Source organism: Falco naumanni, chromosome 1, assembly GCF_017639655.2.
Source record: "Falco naumanni isolate bFalNau1 chromosome 1, bFalNau1.pat, whole genome shotgun sequence".
In the NCBI taxonomy this organism is placed as follows: Eukaryota; Metazoa; Chordata; class Aves; order Falconiformes; family Falconidae; genus Falco; species Falco naumanni.
In genome coordinates, this window is record NC_054054.1 from 122,836,233 (window position 1) to 122,854,555 (window position 18,323).

At 35.9% G+C, this 18,323-nt stretch overlaps 1 protein-coding gene and 1 long non-coding RNA gene across 7 annotated transcripts in view; both read left to right on the forward strand.

Annotated features, from left to right (window-relative positions):
- The window catches only part of RHOT1 (ras homolog family member T1), a 31,773-nt gene extending 14,508 nt beyond the window's left edge, over nucleotides 1-17,265 (forward strand). For 3 of the 6 annotated variants that reach the window (XM_040581914.1, XM_040581912.1, XM_040581917.1), the window contains 14 exons: nucleotides 8-109; nucleotides 1,539-1,637; nucleotides 2,055-2,163; nucleotides 3,087-3,207; nucleotides 3,872-3,956; nucleotides 4,336-4,481; nucleotides 5,104-5,204; nucleotides 5,454-5,584; nucleotides 5,950-6,033; nucleotides 6,732-6,851; nucleotides 7,178-7,380; nucleotides 8,754-8,876; nucleotides 14,484-14,627; nucleotides 16,113-17,265. In XM_040581914.1, the coding sequence (XP_040437848.1) occupies nucleotides 8-109; nucleotides 1,539-1,637; nucleotides 2,055-2,163; nucleotides 3,087-3,207; nucleotides 3,872-3,956; nucleotides 4,336-4,481; nucleotides 5,104-5,204; nucleotides 5,454-5,584; nucleotides 5,950-6,033; nucleotides 6,732-6,851; nucleotides 7,178-7,380; nucleotides 8,754-8,876; nucleotides 14,484-14,627; nucleotides 16,113-16,230 (1,686 nt within the window). In that variant the 3' untranslated portion in view covers nucleotides 16,231-17,265. The remainder of the gene's footprint in view (nucleotides 1-7; nucleotides 110-1,538; nucleotides 1,638-2,054; nucleotides 2,164-3,086; nucleotides 3,208-3,871; nucleotides 3,957-4,335; nucleotides 4,482-5,103; nucleotides 5,205-5,453; nucleotides 5,585-5,949; nucleotides 6,034-6,731; nucleotides 6,852-7,177; nucleotides 7,381-8,753; nucleotides 8,877-14,483; nucleotides 14,628-16,112) is intronic. The other 3 variants (XM_040581913.1, XM_040581915.1, XM_040581916.1) reach the window with 3 other exon arrangements.
- LOC121082485 lies at nucleotides 8,883-13,203 on the forward strand. The gene is made up of 2 exons (XR_005826039.1): nucleotides 8,883-12,754; nucleotides 12,810-13,203. It is a non-coding gene; the product is annotated as an uncharacterized LOC121082485 (long non-coding RNA).
- Nucleotides 17,266-18,323: the final 1,058 nt, after the last annotated feature.

The following is an 18,323-nucleotide window of genomic DNA, read 5'->3' on the forward strand; positions in this document are numbered from 1 at the left end:
TTTTCAGTGTTCAGCCAAAAACTTGAAGAATATATCTGAGCTGTTTTATTATGCACAGAAAGCTGTTCTGCATCCTACAGGTCCTCTTTATTGCCCAGAGGAGAAAGAGGTATTTATACATAGATTCTTAGAGCAAAAAGTATTGGGGGGGAGGGAGAGGAAGTTAATCACTTTCCTGTTCTTTACTTTTTTGTGGATTTTGCTTTTCTTAGTGTGTTTTGTTACCACCACACCACCCTCAAATGTCAAGCATAATATTCCAGAACCGTAGTGATTGTTTTGCATTGTATTAATCTGATCTGTCTTTCCTCTTCATTCAAAGCAATGAAGACTTTTTTTGTTGCCCATGTGAACTGCTAAGTAAAATGAGAAGCTTTGGTAATGGCTTTAAGCCAAATGTAATGTGAAAAAAATCATGTGTCCAATCAGTTCCTCTTTAGATACACATTTCACAGTAACTCCATTTATTTCAGGGAAAATACTCCAGACTTGGCCTGATTTAAAGGAAATAGCTTTTCTGAGCATCTTGTGAGACTTTGGCAAAAGGCATAAAAAACAAGTGATTTGGCTGTTTTTTAAGTATTACAGGTAGTTAGCTGAGTGTGTTATGAAGGAGTGTGGTTTTTTTAAAGAAACACATTAATTTGATGGGCAAATACAAATAAAATCTCTAAACATAATCTCCGTGTAGTATTGGGCAGTAGGAAAGTTGCTTCAATCATATATACTTTGTTAAGAGAGAACTAGAGAATAACCCTGTTTTGATTTCTTCCATCAGAATCATCTTTATAAGTTAGTAATGTTGTGATAAAACTGTTGTGCTGAAATCTTTTTGGTTTTCCAAAACCAATCTCTATGCTATCTGTGTGACCTCTGAAGAGAAGAGTCCATCATCACTGTAGTTGTTGGGAGAGAATTACCAGTGTCTCTTTTCCTTCACTTGGAAGGTATCCTAGCAATTGTTTTGTCATAGAGATAGCCCATATGATCGGTGCTTTGCCTGGTAGATGAATGAGCCTTGTGAAGATTTTCAGTATTTGATGTTTGAGACCTTCTGGAGCTGTAGTTGAAATGGTGAATAGTGTGCTTGTTTAGAAAGAGCTGACAGTAGTTCTAGAGCCGTTTAGTTTTGCAAGGCACTGGGATTGTAAAACACCCCCCCCCCCCAAAAAAAAAAAAAATTAAAAAATCATTTAGTTGCTTTTTAAAGCTTTCTGTAGCAATAAGACTGAATTTAGAGAAGTGATTAGTATTTTTTTAATTAATAACTAAGTAGTACTACCTTCAGCTTGTGAAGAGCTTGAGGCTTTTCTAATAATTTAATAGAAAGACATTTAATGTGGAATAATAGCTTTAAATTTATGGATATAAATTTGCTAGATCAGGATTTTGTTTCATCTTGCTTTTTATTGTTGTGTATGTCTATGAATGTCTGTTCTAAAACTGTAAAATGAAGAGTAGAATTTGTTTAATATGATTGAACTGTAATCTTTTTAATTCAAGCCTAGAAAGATACTGAACTTTCTTTTGTTCCTTAGATGAAACCTGCCTGTATTAAAGCACTAACTCGCATTTTTAGAATTTCTGATCAGGATAATGATGGTACTCTCAATGATGCAGAGCTCAACTTCTTTCAGGTAACTCTTTTGCTTATCTTTTCACCATGCTTAGTAGTTGAACTATATAATTCCAGAAAAACAAGTGATTGTTTTTGAAGAAAACATATGAAGGTGAATTGTAAGGGAAGCAGGTTTAAATATTGTCTCAAGTGCAGCATAAAAGAGCAGATCTGTAAAAAAAAAATGGTATTAATTTTATTTCTAACCATTGTTTGAGTTTTAGTTCAAGAGAAAAAGAATCTGTTAAATGTGCAAGCCCCAGTGCTTGTACTTCAAAATAAAATAAAAGTTTGTACACCTTTGTTTCCACTAAGAAATTGGATTGTCCTTTACTAGCTCATTAGAATGTTTAAGGCTGTATTTCATGCAGGACATGCTGTTTGTTCAGCTTTGTAGCCAGTGGTCCTAACGGGCTCTTTTTGTTTTTTTTGTTAGAGAATTTGTTTTAATACACCACTGGCACCTCAGGCTTTGGAAGATGTTAAGAATGTAGTCAGGAAAAACCTAAGTGATGGAGTTGCAGATAATGGATTAACATTAAAAGGTAAGCCATGTTTAACTCTTAAAAGATGTATCTTTATACAGTTGATAATCATTCTTACATAAAAAAGCTAGTCTTCTGGAATGTGATCTCTGTCTTGATTTTTTTAGACTACAAGAGCTGGGTGTAGTGGCAGTGTGATATCAGAGGGTGATTAAACTGAGGAATAATGGGGGTGAATAAAATAAGGTCTGTCTTACTTCTCATTACAGAGCTTGGAATTCAAATAAGTATACAGAGTCAAAAGAGGTTGTCTCCCTGATAAATCTGTCTCTTGTCTTTAGGCTCACTGGCTGCAACATTTGTCAACAAGGTGTGGTGTCAACATTTTAACAGCTATGCTGTACATATTTGCTCAGAGCATATGGCAAAAGTGAAAGGAGAAAAAAATGTTTTCTTTCTGAGTATCAATGTAACTTCTTTGCTTGTGGAGCTTACACATGTAATAGGACTTGTGAGAAATTGTAAAGAGTGGGACTCTTAAGGCATAGTCTTACTAAACAGTGAAATCGCAGTGTTCATTAAGCCCTGGAAAGTGCTAAACAAAAATCCTACCCAGTTATTTTGATACAGGAAAACTACTAAAGGCAGTCTTCCATGAGACCACTCTCCAGGCTTCTTGCTAAGGCTTGCTGTTTTAAGTTGTTGAAAATACAACTAAGTTCTTCTGTAATGCTGGTACTGAAAGAAGCAAACAACAGAAAACCAAGTGGATTGCTTTAAGGAAACAGTTCCTGGAGGACACTGTTACAAATAACATGATTTCTGAACCTTCAGTCTGTGTAAATAATGCTTTAACATCACCCAGCATGTTTAAAATCTGAATGTGTATTTCAAGCTTTTTTCAGTCTATTTTCATTCTGTGACAAATACTTGTTGCAGATAAAGCACTTCAGGGCCTTAAGATTTCATCATTTGATTTTTAGGTTTTCTTTTTCTACACACACTTTTCATTCAACGAGGAAGGCATGAAACAACTTGGACTGTTTTACGTCGCTTTGGATATGATGATGACTTAGAGCTTACGCCAGAGTACTTGTTTCCTCCGTATGTATAATTTTAGCTTTCTTTAACTTACATGCATTTAATTTATGCTGCCTCCTGTTTTGACAGGAGGAAAGGATTATTGTAATGTGTTTATTTAAGACATTGTTACATCAGGTACCTCCCTTACTTTATGACCTACCAGCCAAAATCTTCATGTGACTGAAAATTATGAAGGAAGAACTCCTGTCTCTTGTGCCAAATCATGTACTGTATTAAGAGATTCTTAATACAAAACTGGAACAGAAGTCTGAACAGTTGCTTATTATATGTGGCAGAAAATTAGAAAAGGCTTGTCAGTATTTTCACAGTAGTGGAGATCCTTTGAAAATTCCCAAATGAAAAAGTTAAGAGATCAACCAAGTCTATGGCTTCTTTTCAAAAATGTAACTACATAATCTTCCGTTTAAAAAAAACAAAACACAAACAAAAACCTGATTACTATATAGCTACATGCCATATAATATAAAGACACTCACTTGTAATTTTAGAATTCCTAATAAAAAGTATGTGCTTTGATCTCTTTAAAGAGAAATTATTAAAGCTAAATGCAAAAGTCAAATACCAAATGTTGCAATTCAGAAAGTCTGTATTTTGAGTTTTAATATTCTGTTTTTCATAAACACACTTAACACTTCTTCTCTTTGTTTTTGTTTTCAATAAACAGGCTAAAAATTCCTCCAGACTGCACAACCGAATTAAATCATCATGCATACTTGTTTCTTCAAAGTATTTTTGATAAACATGATTTGGTAAGCTTTTAATTCAAGTCTATGTGTGTCCTTATATTTAAGAGCCATAGTTTGCTAGTGAAAAGTGTGGGTTTTTTAATTTAATGTCATTTAATTCAGAAACTGGCTCTGGCTTAAACTATGCAGTCAAAACTAGGCTGCTGTTTTTATTTCTGTCTACAAGGAGAGTTGGCAGTTAGTTGTACTACCAATTTTTTTTTAACTACCTTATATATGTGGTCTTATGTAAAAACCAGAAAAGAGCAATGATGAAAAAGAAAGTGGCTCAGTTTCTTATAGCCAGTTTTATTGAATCTTGCAAAGGTACAGCAAGAAAATACCAGTTCAGAATAGACATGAATTAAGTGATATATGTCTGATATTGTATGATTGTTTTCAGGATAGAGATTGTGCTTTGTCTCCTGATGAATTGAAAGATTTGTTCAAAGTATTCCCTTATATGCCATGGGGACCTGATGTTAACAACACTGTTTGTACAAATGAAAGGGGATGGATTACATACCAAGGGTTTCTCTCTCAGTGGACGTAAGTGAGATACATTGCATTTTAGAAGTTGAGAACTTTGAGTATGACAGTGTGATTGTAGATTCCTCTTAAAAATCCAGTAGAAAGAGTGGAAATTTATTACTTGAAATTTGACCCAAGCAGTCAAGTTTTTGTAGCCATCTTTATTTTTTGTGGCCTAATCGTCAGACAATTGTGACAACCTGTCCAGGATTTGGCTAGTATTTAGTGCTAACTATGAAGAAGTGTCTGTTCAAAATGTGGAAATCCCCCTGAACCCTGTTGAAATACTTAGTTTTGTCCTGCTCTTTAAAGGTGGTATGAATAATGGTTTTCAATAATTAGGGGGGGGGTCCTATTGAAAATACGGAAAATAAGGAAAACACTGTTTGCTGAAGGAAAAAATACGATGTAGGTTGATAGGCCTCAGCAAGTACTGCCTTCGTAGTGTTTTGCTGATTAAGAGTGGTAAAATTGTCACCGTTTATCTTCCGAGTGCTTTTGTCCTTCAGTACTACATAGATCCAGGAATGCTTGTGTCACGTACATCTGGAGATTGGAGGAAAAAATTGTTTCAGTACTGTAAACAGTTGTTATCACAGCTGCTAACAATTTAGAAACTTCTTTTTGTCCCCTCTGCTAGACTAACCACATACTTAGATGTACAGCGTTGCCTGGAATACCTGGGTTATTTAGGCTACTCGATACTTGCAGAGCAAGAGTCTCAAGCATCAGCAATTACAGGTAATAAAAAATTTGGTACAACCTAGGAATTTAAATTTAGAAATCTGTTTAAGAGTAAATTGTTTAAACAAACGGTTTCTCTTTTTTCCCTTATATTCTCTTTTACTTTCTGCTCAAGTCAAACCTTTGATTTAATGCTTTTGAGAGATCATTTTGTGTGCATTTTAGTGTAAGTGGACAGTTATTTCATGTTTTCACACACATACATGCATGTACATCTTGTGAAAAATATTTGTATTTTTACAAAAGTGACAAGAGATAAAAAGATAGATCTCCAGAAAAAACAGACTCAGAGAAATGTTTTCCGATGCAATGTTGTTGGAATGAAAGGCTGTGGGAAAAGTGGAGTTCTTCAGGCTCTCCTTGGAAGAAATCTAATGGTAAGAAACCTTTTTCTTATATACACCTATATCTCTTTTGAGTTAAGGTTAGACGGCAAACCCAATTGCTGTTAGAGCTTCACTGATTATTGCTGAGATTGCAGAGTTCTGTAAGGGAATATAGAATTATTGGGGAGGGAGGTGTTTTAAAAATTATTTTTAATATTTTTTTTCAGCAAATAGATAAATGGCAATTGCATGCAGAAATTACTTGCACATCATGGATTATAGCTGTGCATGTACTTGCAAAATAAACAAAAGATTACTGTAGCTTTCGTTCATTAATAAATGGAGTAAAACAGCTGTTCAAATTTAACTTAAAGGGCAAAATTGCTGTGGTCTAACATGAAATTCTGCCTTTTCAGAGACAGAGGCAAATACGTGCAGAACACAAATCTTACTATGCCATTAATACAGTTTATGTATACGGGCAGGAAAAGTACTTGCTGGTAAGGTTACCTCATTATTGTTTGCATAAAACTGGTTAATCTTAAAATTAAGTAAATTGTTCAAAGCCTTTTGCAAATAAATTTCTTTTTTAATTGTCTCTACATAAATGTGGGTTCCCTGGCCCTTTTCTGGCTCAAACAACTTCTGGTTTTACATGTGGCTAATACTTTAAAACTGAACCTGTTCAGGACCTGTTATTTTTGAAACCTTGACCTAAGTTGAACAGAATCCAGTCTATTATGTTTATGCTGCATATATCACGTAGGATGATTAGGGTGGCTGAAGTTAATCTTCAGTGGGTGGAATATAGTCTTTAAAGCTTGTTCTTCTATAGTTTTCCTTTATGATACTATGGTATTTTTCTTCGTTTTCCAAGATCAAGTCCTCTGCTCTGTGGTTTTCCTCTGTAGGATGCATGCCAGTTCCTATGGGAATCTAAGACTTTGTGTTGAAGTAAATGTAATTTTTTATGCTGAGGTTGTGATTGCCTGCAGATGTGATGTTAACAGCTCACATATGTTGATTGCATGGTAAATTCCTACTATTTCTTTCATTCATTCTGCCTATTGTCAGTCTATTAGTTCTAAGGATACATAAAAATGAGCCATAAAAACTTTAAGAGAAAGAAGGGTATCAAATTCCTTTAACTGCATAATGATGAAGCTTTTCTTCCTCTCTGACTACCTTTTTTTTCCAGCTACATGATGTCAGTGACTCTGAATTTTTAACTGATGCTGAGACCATATGCGATGCTGTCTGCCTGGTATATGATGTCAGTAACCCTAAGTCCTTTGAGTACTGTGCCAGGATTTTTAAGGTTTGTATAGTTTATATATACAAACCTTTATATTTATGTATCTTCTCACTGAAAAAATATTCAGTGTCAGTTACTGGTCCTATACACAAGTTCTAGTGCTTAAAAGCCATTTTATTTATGATTGCTGGTGATAATATGGCTGATGCATTGAAAATGTCGTTTTGTTACTCATACATCTATTTGTCTATATAAAATATTCTGCTTCTAGAAATGCCTAACTTCATTGCGATGAGTATATCTTAATACTGCTGCAATCAGTTGAATTCAGACTGTTCCAGGCTGAATGTATCATACCCTGTTCTCTTTCACTTTCTTTAAATTTGCAGCAGCACTTCATGGATAGCAGAATACCGTGCTTAGTGGTAGCTGCAAAGTCCGACTTGCATGAAGTTAGACAGGAATATAGTATTTCGCCTGCTGAATTCTGCAAAAAACACAAAATGCCTCCACCTCAAGCCTTTACTTGTAATACTGTTGATATGCCGAGTAAGGATATCTTTGTTAAACTGACAACTATGGCAATGTATCCGTAAGTACTTGAACCATTATATTTTTCATATTGCATGGGTCATGCACAATACCACTGCATGTCATTGTTAACCATGAGGATGGAAGTGCCTCACTGAGATTTAGCAACAGAGAGACTTAAGTGAGTCTGAGTAGAAACTTCAAATTATCTGAAATCGAGAAAGTTGGTGTATATATATGTATCTCCAACATATAAATCAGTGTCAGCTATTGTTGCTAAGGTATTTTTTAAAGAATACACTAGTTCATCCTGCTCATGTTGCAAATTCAAATGAATATGTAGAGTTCTGTTTGGTCCTCATTGTGGATGCGTAACTTAACATGTCAGTATTCATATCGTGGTATTTTTGAGATACTTGTGAATATATTGTACTGTAATCCTTGTTAATAGCTCAACTTGATGGTTGATTACAAGTATGTCACTTTGGTGAACAACAGTTTCCCCAATCCACTGCTTGAAGGCTTTTTCATTTTCAGGGTGTTTATTACTATGTACTTCAGGTCATTAATTTAATAGATCTTACATTTTTTTATAGAATTTCTGTAGAAACACCTTTTGGGCTTCAGTTGCAAGACACTTGAGCTCACATTCTTCACTACATGTCTCACTGTTGCTAAGTTCACTTTGCATCTTTTTTGGTGGGTGGAGCTTTTAATATGGTGATGAACTACATAAATATTAACAGCAGATGGAGTCTAGTATGACAGCTGGCATTTGCTTTAAATTATATAGAACTGATGTCACTTTCACCCAAAATAATAGGATTTTTATTTTAATATTTGAAACTGAATTTATTGAATTAGATTTATAAAGCTTTTGTTTTGTTTTTGTTCTCTTGTATTTATTTTGTAGTGCTGGAATACTGGGAAACCACTAAAGTGTAGCACCGACCAAATGTCTGTCATATCAATATTCCTGCTTCTCCCTTAGTTTTCAAGCATGTGTGTTTGTTAGGGTGGCAAAAGCAGGGATAACTGTCACTTTGTAAAGTGTGCATTCAAAGTGGTAGAAAATGTGGCTTACTTTCCTTTGAAAAAGGGGTGTTATCTATTGCTGTGCAGACATACTCAGAAATCTTCAGATGCTTTCATTCAAACTTAATTCAGCAAACATTTTCATTCACGTTTGTACTTTCCTATTAAGATCTGTGCGTGGTGGTAATGCCAAAATATCCAAGACATGGAACATCTAACCTTAAAATTCTGCACAGCAGTAGTTGTACCCTTGCTTCCCCGGTGTATTTTTTTCTCCTCTCCTTACTCATTCAAATGTACCTTTTATTCCTAAATCTCTCTCGGTTGTGGCACAGTCCTAATGTGCACCTGATTTTATGAGCAAGATTTCAACTCCTGTCCTTCTGTGTGTTTTCGCAGCCATGCCCGGTTACGCTGTATGTGCGCCTGCAACAGGTGTACATTTTGCATCTGTCAGAACTTCCTCAACTCAGACTTGCTGCAATCTGTAAAGAACAAACTCTTCACTGCAGTTCTTAACAGGTCCTTAACTTTATTTACTAGGTACCAGGTGTGCTTTTAAAATAAAGGTTTTTTTAAAAAGCAATTGGTAACCTTATATACTGCAGGTTTTTCACTCCATAACCACTAAATAGGCAGATACTTACTGTAATAATTGCCATAGAATTGTCAAAATTTGTTTAACTTGAAGAAGGTACTTTAGGTCTTTTGAGCTTAGTCCAGTGATTTCTTTGAAATATTACCAATTTGGTAGTTGATTCAGGCACTTAGTGATTGCAAAAATACTGCTGAGGAATTAGGACTGTGTTTTTAGGGAACTGGTGATACAAGTTAAGTAGTGTCTGTAAATCTGTGTGACATGTCCCACTTGAGACATTATAGGTTTGTTTAGTATTGATTAGAGGTAGTGCCTCTTAGATAGCAGTTACACAGATATTAGCATAACGGCACGGCTTGACTTACAGCACCATCATATAACATATTATGTGTTTATAATTGCAAGTTTGATATTTGGCAAGTCATAGAATTTCTCTGTGTGTTATGCTTGGTTTACACAAAAAGTGGGTATATTAAAAAAGTAATTAGTGTGCTTAACATCCAATTCCTCTCTGAATAGAATGCAGCATGTAAGAAGTGGTAAAAGGTTAAACACTTGCAGATACTTTGGAAAAAACAATTGGTAAAGAGAGAGAACTGTTTTTCAGCATTGAAAACAGTGCTATACCCTGTCCTGTGTGTACTGCAGGCGGTTTTTGACACACGATTTACTAACACCTCAGCACTTGTCATTGCACCCCAGCAAATGGGAGTTCAAACCGAACAATGTTTGTAGTGCGGTGGTTCCATTGTTTGTAGCTTTCTTGGAGGCAACTGTGATAAATGTGGTAAATGTATGTATTTGAAGGCCATGGTTAGAATATCCTGACATGCTCTTGGGTTCATGCATGTTACTACTTTTTACTGCTTTCAGATGCAGCCAGTCCGAATAAGAGCAGCTGTCTCCTTTAAATGCAAGTTACACATACATAGGAGGCTTGCTGATATCCCCACCCTACAGTATTGAACATCACTGAGAAATACCACTGTAATCCAAGATAAAAGTGTGAACCACAGAGTGAGAATTCAAAGAAGGATGGAAAACTCATTAGCTTAGGAAGAGACTGAATGAGACTGTTTATGCTGCATCTCTTCTATAGCAGTCATCCCTTAGACAAAAATTCCTTGAAACAGCAATCTCTTTATATATTGTCACACTAAAACATCATTCAGTAGTCACTACTAGAAAATCCCAAGTCTTAATCATTGAGGCTGAAGTCACCTCTGTAACACATCTTCTTTTTTTGGAATGGTTATGAGTTGCTGTGTTAGCAGCTGTGGCTTGTTTCTCTGTTGTACGGGCCTGTGGGGTTTTTCAGTCCTGCACTAGACATTGCACTTTGTTCCTCTGAAATACTGTCAAGGACTTGAGGTATTGAAATCTTTTAATGAGAAGTCTCAGGATGCTGTCATTCCACACCTGGTCATCAGAGAGTGTGGAATAAACATAGGATTCTTCCACTGCCTAAAAAAGCCTGTAATTCAAGGTAAAGAGGATTCCTCATATACTTATATACTTTCCACTGACCCTAGAGAAAGGAAGAATTATTTGCAAGAATCTTTGTCTGTAGTCACTCTGTTAGTCACTAGGGGTTTGTTGCAGGTTTCCAGCATGCTCACTTCACCTCACCAATTATTTTCCTAGTTAGCTCTTCAGAGGTGTTACCTTACCAAACACACTGTTGCTACAGGTTATTCACCATTCAGTACATTAACTATTTAAAACTACATATACAGTAGAGCTGAGTTACCTGTAAACAAGAGGGAATAGCTCCTAATTGTAGAGTTAGAAGTAGAGATGGTTTTCTTCTTTAAAAATGTTAGGTCCTTAGATGCGTTTTTAATCTAATGATTTGTGATTAGATTAGAGAAAACATTTGAATCAAGGATTTTCTGATGTAGTTAGTTTGAATAACTTTTCTTATTTTGCCTTTACAAGTGCTTACCATTAGATCACGTAGTTGGGCACAAAGTTAAGATAACTGATGGGTGAAGGAGTTTTCTCAAGAGTACTTCGTTCTCCTGATCCCTTCCAATTCTGAACCTTTAGACAGTGGAAGTAGGTGAACTGAATTTTTTCACATTGGGATCCCTTTATGTATTATTTGTTGCTAAGTAATACTTAAACACTGTTACTAAGGCAAAATATGCTACTGCATTTGAATATTCCCACCTTTGTAATTAAAGGAAGAACATTGCCTCTGTGCAACTGAAAAACCTGTTCATGCCCACCTTCAGTTTCTCTTCTATGAGCAAACTTCAGAGCCTCTCCCGAGGGTTTGTAGGCTAATGTGGAAGTTCAGTTTGAAGATGTTTATTGTGCAGGAATGGGATTGTTGGTTTGAACTACCCAGGATCACGCTTTATTGGCTCTTTGAGGAAGAAGGCACTACATTCAAAGCACTTACACATGCATGTATGAGACTTGTTACTATCCTTTAGGTGTTTGTTTGTATTTGTCTGGCTGGCACTTAATCTCTTTTTACTACACTGTTTTTCTCTTCCTAAAAGCAAGGTTTCTGCTTATGTCATTCTAACCCTTTCTTTAATGATGAGCTTGGATTTTTGGCTTTTTTGTTTTGGTTTGTTTTTTTTTTTAACTCCAGAGCATCAATTTTAAGTGTGGTTTTCTGCGTTCTTGGTTTTAAATCATTCACTTGCCTTATGCTTGTATAGTAGTGGCATTTTTCTGTCAGCTAAGTTCATTTCAAAATAAAATATTTCTAATGCATGAGAATTGTGTTGTTCAGTGAGGAAGAGTTCTTGGAGCATGTTTTTGTTCCCTCTGAAGTTTTTGAATGTTGTGGAATAGAAGTCAAGTTCTACTTGCATAGAAAAATAAGTATCTTACAAATAATTTGTGAAACAATCATGTTTTATATGAAAACCATCCTTCTCTAAAATTAAAGTTAAGACATTTTCCTGTAATAATGGGAAAGTTTTAGGAGTATAACTCGTGATATTTTTTTTCCACTGTGCAGTGTATGCAGATTATTTTTTCAAAACGGTAGTATTTTGCCATTAAATCTAATTGCAGAAATATGTCCCTATACTTAAGTGTCCCCCAAATCAGGATAACAATATTTTGTTTACCCATTTACTTCTTTCTCTAAACTGTTTAATGCCCCATACTGAGTAGAAATTTGCAAAGCTGTGTCCCCTGATTTCTTTCCAAATAGAATATATTGAATTGGCATTTTACATTCTTTTTAGGCTTTGTAGATAATAAGATGCACTTGGAACTTGTCACATTTTAGATGACTAATACATGGGGGAAAACTCTTAATTGCTGGAGTTCGTTTGCATCCTAGAAAAATGTGTGCCTGAAGGGAAGCTGCAGCATCTTGCGTATGTTACGCGGTGTTTTTGGAATTCAAATGCTTATATTTTATTGTTAGAACCTATTGTCTGTCAGAGCAGGCTGCTGCTGCTGCTTGCTGGCTGCATTAACTTGCTTATAATTTTGGTGTGAGTGGCCATGTGACTAGCCTGTTGGCCTCACCACTGTGCTTTTAAAATGCTTTTGTAGTTAATACAGGAATGTTTTTGAACTTTTATAGTTAAGGTTAAACCTTCCCAGACTTGGGATTCTTGTGCTGCTGACGTAGGGAAAAGTGTCAGTATTGGCCCATAACTCAGCATTTTCTGTGTGTAACCATGACAGGCATGCTCAGTTAACCTCTTGATAAGTGCATGTTGCAAACTTCTTGTGAGTTGTTAAAGCCTCTTAAATGAACAACTGTAGAGATTTCAGAGGTCTTACTCAACAAGGGACAAATTACTTGACTCACTATTAAGGGTAGGTTGAATGAAATCTTTTTTATTTTTCCAAAATGTGCATTAAAATCTGAGTCTTAGGTTGAAGGCAAAATTTCTAGACTTTCTTATCTATGTGGAACTAATTTTATAATGAAATACATCCAAATTTATTTGGGAGGTTTGAAAGTTAGTTATTACTTACAAGCAAGAGTTTCAAATACAGCTTCATTTATGGAGTCCTAACTACTACTGTCTGTGTGTATATGTGCACATCCATATACACGTTTTACCCTTGGAGAGAGTATTTTTTCTAATTCAGAGTTACTCTTTAACTAGCAAGGCAGTAATAATTTCTATCACTGGTGAAAATTAGCTTCATAAACACAACTACACTGAAATAAAATTGTAACATTATTTATTGATGTGGTAGAATTTTCCAGTATGTATTGAGAAGCTTTTCTGCATTACAGCCACCTTCATGTCAAAGAACCTGTGCTAGAAACAAGCATCGATCCTTTTTTATTATTTCAGATTTTTTTTCCCTTTAATGGCAGCTAAACAATATTAAAGATCAAGGTTGCAAAAATTGAATTTATGACAGCATAAGGAACACTTCAAGGGAGAAAAATAGGAGTTATTTTTCAAAGATGTAAAGCAATTATTTATCCATAGCGTTCTGAATTTCAGTAAGTGTTCTTGGAGTTTTGAGCTGAGATGTTCAGAGGGCCCTAATCATTTCCTGTTGAAGTCAGTAGATTTCGGGTTATAGGACAAATCCCTGCTTTGATTTAGTTCCTTTATTTAAATGAAAGAGTCTGTTACTGTTAGGTTTAGAAAAGGGATCAGAGTCAATTTACTCTCCCTTTAGACATTAAAAGAGGATTTTATCATGACTGGAGTATATATTAATTGTTTTTAAAAGGCTGAAGCATGCTCAGTGTGTTTCTTGCATACCATTAGGTATGGACACGTGCAAAAGTCAAGGCAAATTATAGATAGAAATCAGAAAACCTAGAAGTATGGGAGAGAGTGCTTTATGAGGCAATTCAAAAGCATTCATTTGCAATTTAAACAGTGATTTGCACATCTAAAGGGATGTTTTTTAAATTATACAAATAGTTGGCCATTTCAATTAACCAAATTAAACTTGAGAGTTGTTAGTTATACGAATACTCACCCAATAGAACTTCCCACGTAATCTATTGAAAACATGTTACATTACAAGTGATTTATTTTACATACACAGATAAGTTTTATCATTTACTGATGTGAAGAAAAGGGTTTTTACAGTCTGTTAGTAAAAAACCCACCACATGTAATGATAAAACACAGTCTTTAATTGAATTATCAACAGTAATGAGATCTTGTCAGTTTTGGGGCTGATGTGTTGGAGTCATTCCAATGTGCTTGGCACAGGTACTCTAGCTCATGCATATGGTGCAGGAGTATTGCAGTATCCTGTGGACACATGAAAATTCAGACTTTGGGGATGGAGTGGGAAAAGATTCAGTTTCTTAAGCAGTTTTCTTTGTCCTTAAAGCAATGGCATTTAGGTACTTAAAAGCATATATTTTATTTAGCTTACCAAAAGTACAAACTCCATTTATTTTTGTTTTTCCCCCCAAGCACTATGTTTTTAACAACTGCACAAAAATGGGGGACTAGATGGTTAAAAATTATAAATCCTCTGGGCTTTGTTATTTGAGCATATTTGAGACACTCGCTGTTGTTGAGCCATGCTATGAACTGCAAACTGTGCATGTGTGTAAAAAGGTTAAGATCCTACATAGATGAGTTGGGGGCCATGCTGTTAGCAGACGAGGAGAGCAGTATTATGCAGCAGGTGCACGCCGTCAACTTTGTAGAAGATTCCATCTTCATGGAGTCATCTCTTGGTCCACGTTTACTTGAAGACAGGTAACAACAGCCAAACTAAGGTGACCTTGCCATTGCCTTCTCCCTTTCTTCCCATCAGCAAACCACTTGATATCTAGTTTGCAGAGAGTTTGTCAAAACTAGCTGCAGAAGAACTAATGCTTGCAGGAATTGACAAATTTGATCTGTTCCATAACCCAGCAAGATACTTTTTTAAAAGATTAGGATTTTTTAGAGACCAGCTGTGTTTCGCGGTTTATGCACCAAAGAGCCAGTTCTTCAGCATGTAGTATGACAGTACACTGATGATCTATACGGCTTATATTGCTCCTGCAAACATCTGCTAAAGAATATCCTAAACTGGTTTTGTGCATTTTGATAGCAAGTAACAACTCCTGCTTTATTAAACAGCTTGTATGCCATAGCTCTGCAGTTCACACTGTATGACCTCTTGTGCACCGTGTATGTTTTAGGATCTCTGTATGCTCCTTCTACTTAATACTTTTGCAGCTTTCACCAAGTAACCTGTGATGATTAATACAGGCTAAAATACTTAGGCTAGCAAAGTTCTGTTTTAAGTTCTATCTTAAACAAAAGCAGACAAAAAAAATCCCTTTACTATTGTTTAGGAACTTGTGCTTTGAATTATGGCATTTATGGTAACTTGTTTTAAATGGTAGCTCCTGCTTTATGGTAAGCTGTCATACTTGAGACTACTTTTGAGGATGGCTAGCCGTGTTTAACTGAGCATGCTCACAGACTTCTTGCAATATTTGGGAGAGTTGGGTCATTGGCTGTCTCTACTGTCATGCAAGATGTGGCTTTTTATGTCATATAGTCACTTCATATTGTTGTTACATCTTGTCTTTTTCTGTTGATGCCATTGTCACTGCTTGTTTCACTAGCACTTTAGCTTTCAGCTTGGTATTGGATGACTGTTTCTATTGCTGTTCTTGTGACTGTACTGGGAAGAAAGGGATTTACAAATGCTCCTTTTGATTCTAGCTTTTGGAAAAATATTACTTGCTACTTGTCAGTAGACTTTTTTTTGGAAAGAAGTACAAGTAGATACTCAACAGGAATAGAAAGTTTTTCATGGAAAAGCAGAAATACACAAACTCAACATTTTAAAAAAAGGATTGTGCTGGACAGAGTTGTTCTCACTATGGGTTATTAATTATTTGCTAGCTATTTTTGTTTTCCTTTTCTGAATGCTTGCTGGTACTCTCAAAGATGACACACTGCCCTCCCTACCTTCATGACTAAAGATCTGCCCCTGCATTTCTCTTCAGCTGTGTGAGCTCTCTGACTTCAGTGAGATCTACTTATGTCATCAGGGCTGCAGATCAAATCCTAAGCTTTTAAGAAAAGTAAGATGACTGTATAAGTATTTGTAAGGCTGAACTGTAAGCTGCTTGCCTGTGACAAGTGTAGTGATGAATTTCCAAAAGCAGAGTAGTTTAGCACAAGTTGTCTGGTATTCCTGTCATGGAATTAACCTGGTTTCATATGTGTGTTAAATTTTAGGCATGTGACACAAGCGGACCTCAAGAGTTCTACATTTTGGCTCCGAGCAAGTTTTGGTGCTACTGTCTTTGCAGTTTTGGGTTTTGCTATGTACAAAGCATTATTAAAGCAACGATGATCTGAGAAGCAGCACATCTGGCCCTACCAAATAAAAACCCCAAACTTTTATGTACATTCTGAATGCTTTAAATTCTGCTAGAAATATTTATATATGCAGAGTTACTTTATTAATATTTGTAATTCATGCATAAGATTATTTTAAATTATAGCTCTAACTACAGTATTGCATAATGCGTGGGGAAAAAATTGCATCTTAACAGCCAGCTAAAATGGCTTGACTTGTGAGGCCAAAAGGGAATTTGTTGTAAATAACCTGTACATATTAAAGCAGTAAGACATTGCTTCCCAACAAGCTGTTCAAAATACTGTTCTTAGATGTTTCATCATGGTGACACACTAGTGTATAGTTGAAGTTCATTTTCGGTAGAGAGTAGGTTTAACTCGAGGATCATACTTCCTCAAGGATTGCTTATTTATTTACATTGATCTGAAGTGACTTCATCTTTTTTGGACTATAAGCTACACCAGGCAGAATTTGTGATTTTCATTCTCATCTATTCTTTTTAACTCATGAACAAATTTCCTCGCTAATTATGTATTTCAAGACAAAGTCACTGTTGCCATCCTGGCCTATGATTTTGTATGTTACATGACCAGTGACATATTTAGCATTCTGATTTTTCTTTTAAAAGGAAACCATAAACTTCAAAAACTGCCAGATCAACTTCATATGCTGTATGTAATTTGTGTTTTTCAGTTTCCACTATGTTGTTTTATAACCCTTACGAATCAGAGAAGCAAATTTGTATATTATAAATGTTTATAATTTGAAAAGTGTTTCCGTTTAATTTCTCACATCTGTCAATCATACCTGCTGAAAGCTGTGTATAAGATAAAAATAAAATAGTACACAGTGCCTATTCTACTGTAGTATGTTAGTTGCATGGATCACAGTGCATTCTGTAACTGGCTAAATTACCTATAGACACAGCTTTTTTAATGATCAATAAGTCAAATATTAATTCCTCATGACAAACCTATTTTTCCATTGCTGGCCTTTTCAAGTATTTCAATAAAATAACTGTGTACTGTGTGTGTGTTTATATTTTCCTTTTTTTTTTCTTTCCCTCCTTCCCCTGCCCTGAAAGGTGGTCCTTATAAAACCTTGTCCTTCATCCAAGAGAATACTGTCAGTTGTTGGAGCTTAAATATCTTGGCTATGCAGTTTCTTTGCTTCATCTTACGACTGTGTTGCTTCCATTAGAGGTTTATTTCAGATTTTTATCAGAAAAGTGACTTCTGTGATATTGTAAAGCAGTAACACAAATGCATAGTCAACCATTAACTTTGTCTTTACTGTCAAGGGCAAAATCGAACTCAAGAGGAGAGCAAATAGTTCAGTGAGTTGTTTGGGAAAGCCAGTGCCTGTCTATTACACTGACCTCCCAGAAAAACAAGGTGAGAGGAGCTGAATGAGAGAGTTTTATCACCAGAAGATTAGGAAGCTCCCAGTCTGTAAACTATTACACTCTGTCTAGAAAATTACTTACTTTCTTAAAAGTTTTTGAAGAGAAGAGGGCTAATACTTTTCTGGGGAGGTGTATATGCTCTTATTTAAAATCTTACTTTCCCTGGGAAAGTGATGGTTGGAGATGACCTCTGTATCCTCCCTCCTGCTGGGTAACTGGAGACCACAGAAATTAGATTCCCCCACATTCAGCTTTTCCTAGGACTGAATCTGTCTTTGTGTTCCAGCTCCCTACCCATCTCAATGGCTGCCTGCTAGTGACACTCCCGTATGTCATGTCTGTCCTGTACTGGGAAGCCTGGAACTGGACACCGTACAGGACGGTCTCACAAGTGCCAGTTATGCCAGTTACTGAATGTGATGTGGATGGTGCTTGTGGAAGGTGCGTCACATAGCTGAACAGTATTTCCTGCCCTTTTTCTGTGAGATGTCTTCTGATATCCATGGGGCAGAAAATAAATCCATTAGTGTTGTGTAGAGCTTTTGAGCTGATGACCCGAGCAAGCAAATGTTTCCCAGTCCTTGAATTTTTACAGTACGATTCACGAGCTTGTGTTGCCATGCAGCAATGGCACTTGGAAGAGCCAGAAGGTGCATGATGTGTTCTTGGGGACTGACAGATA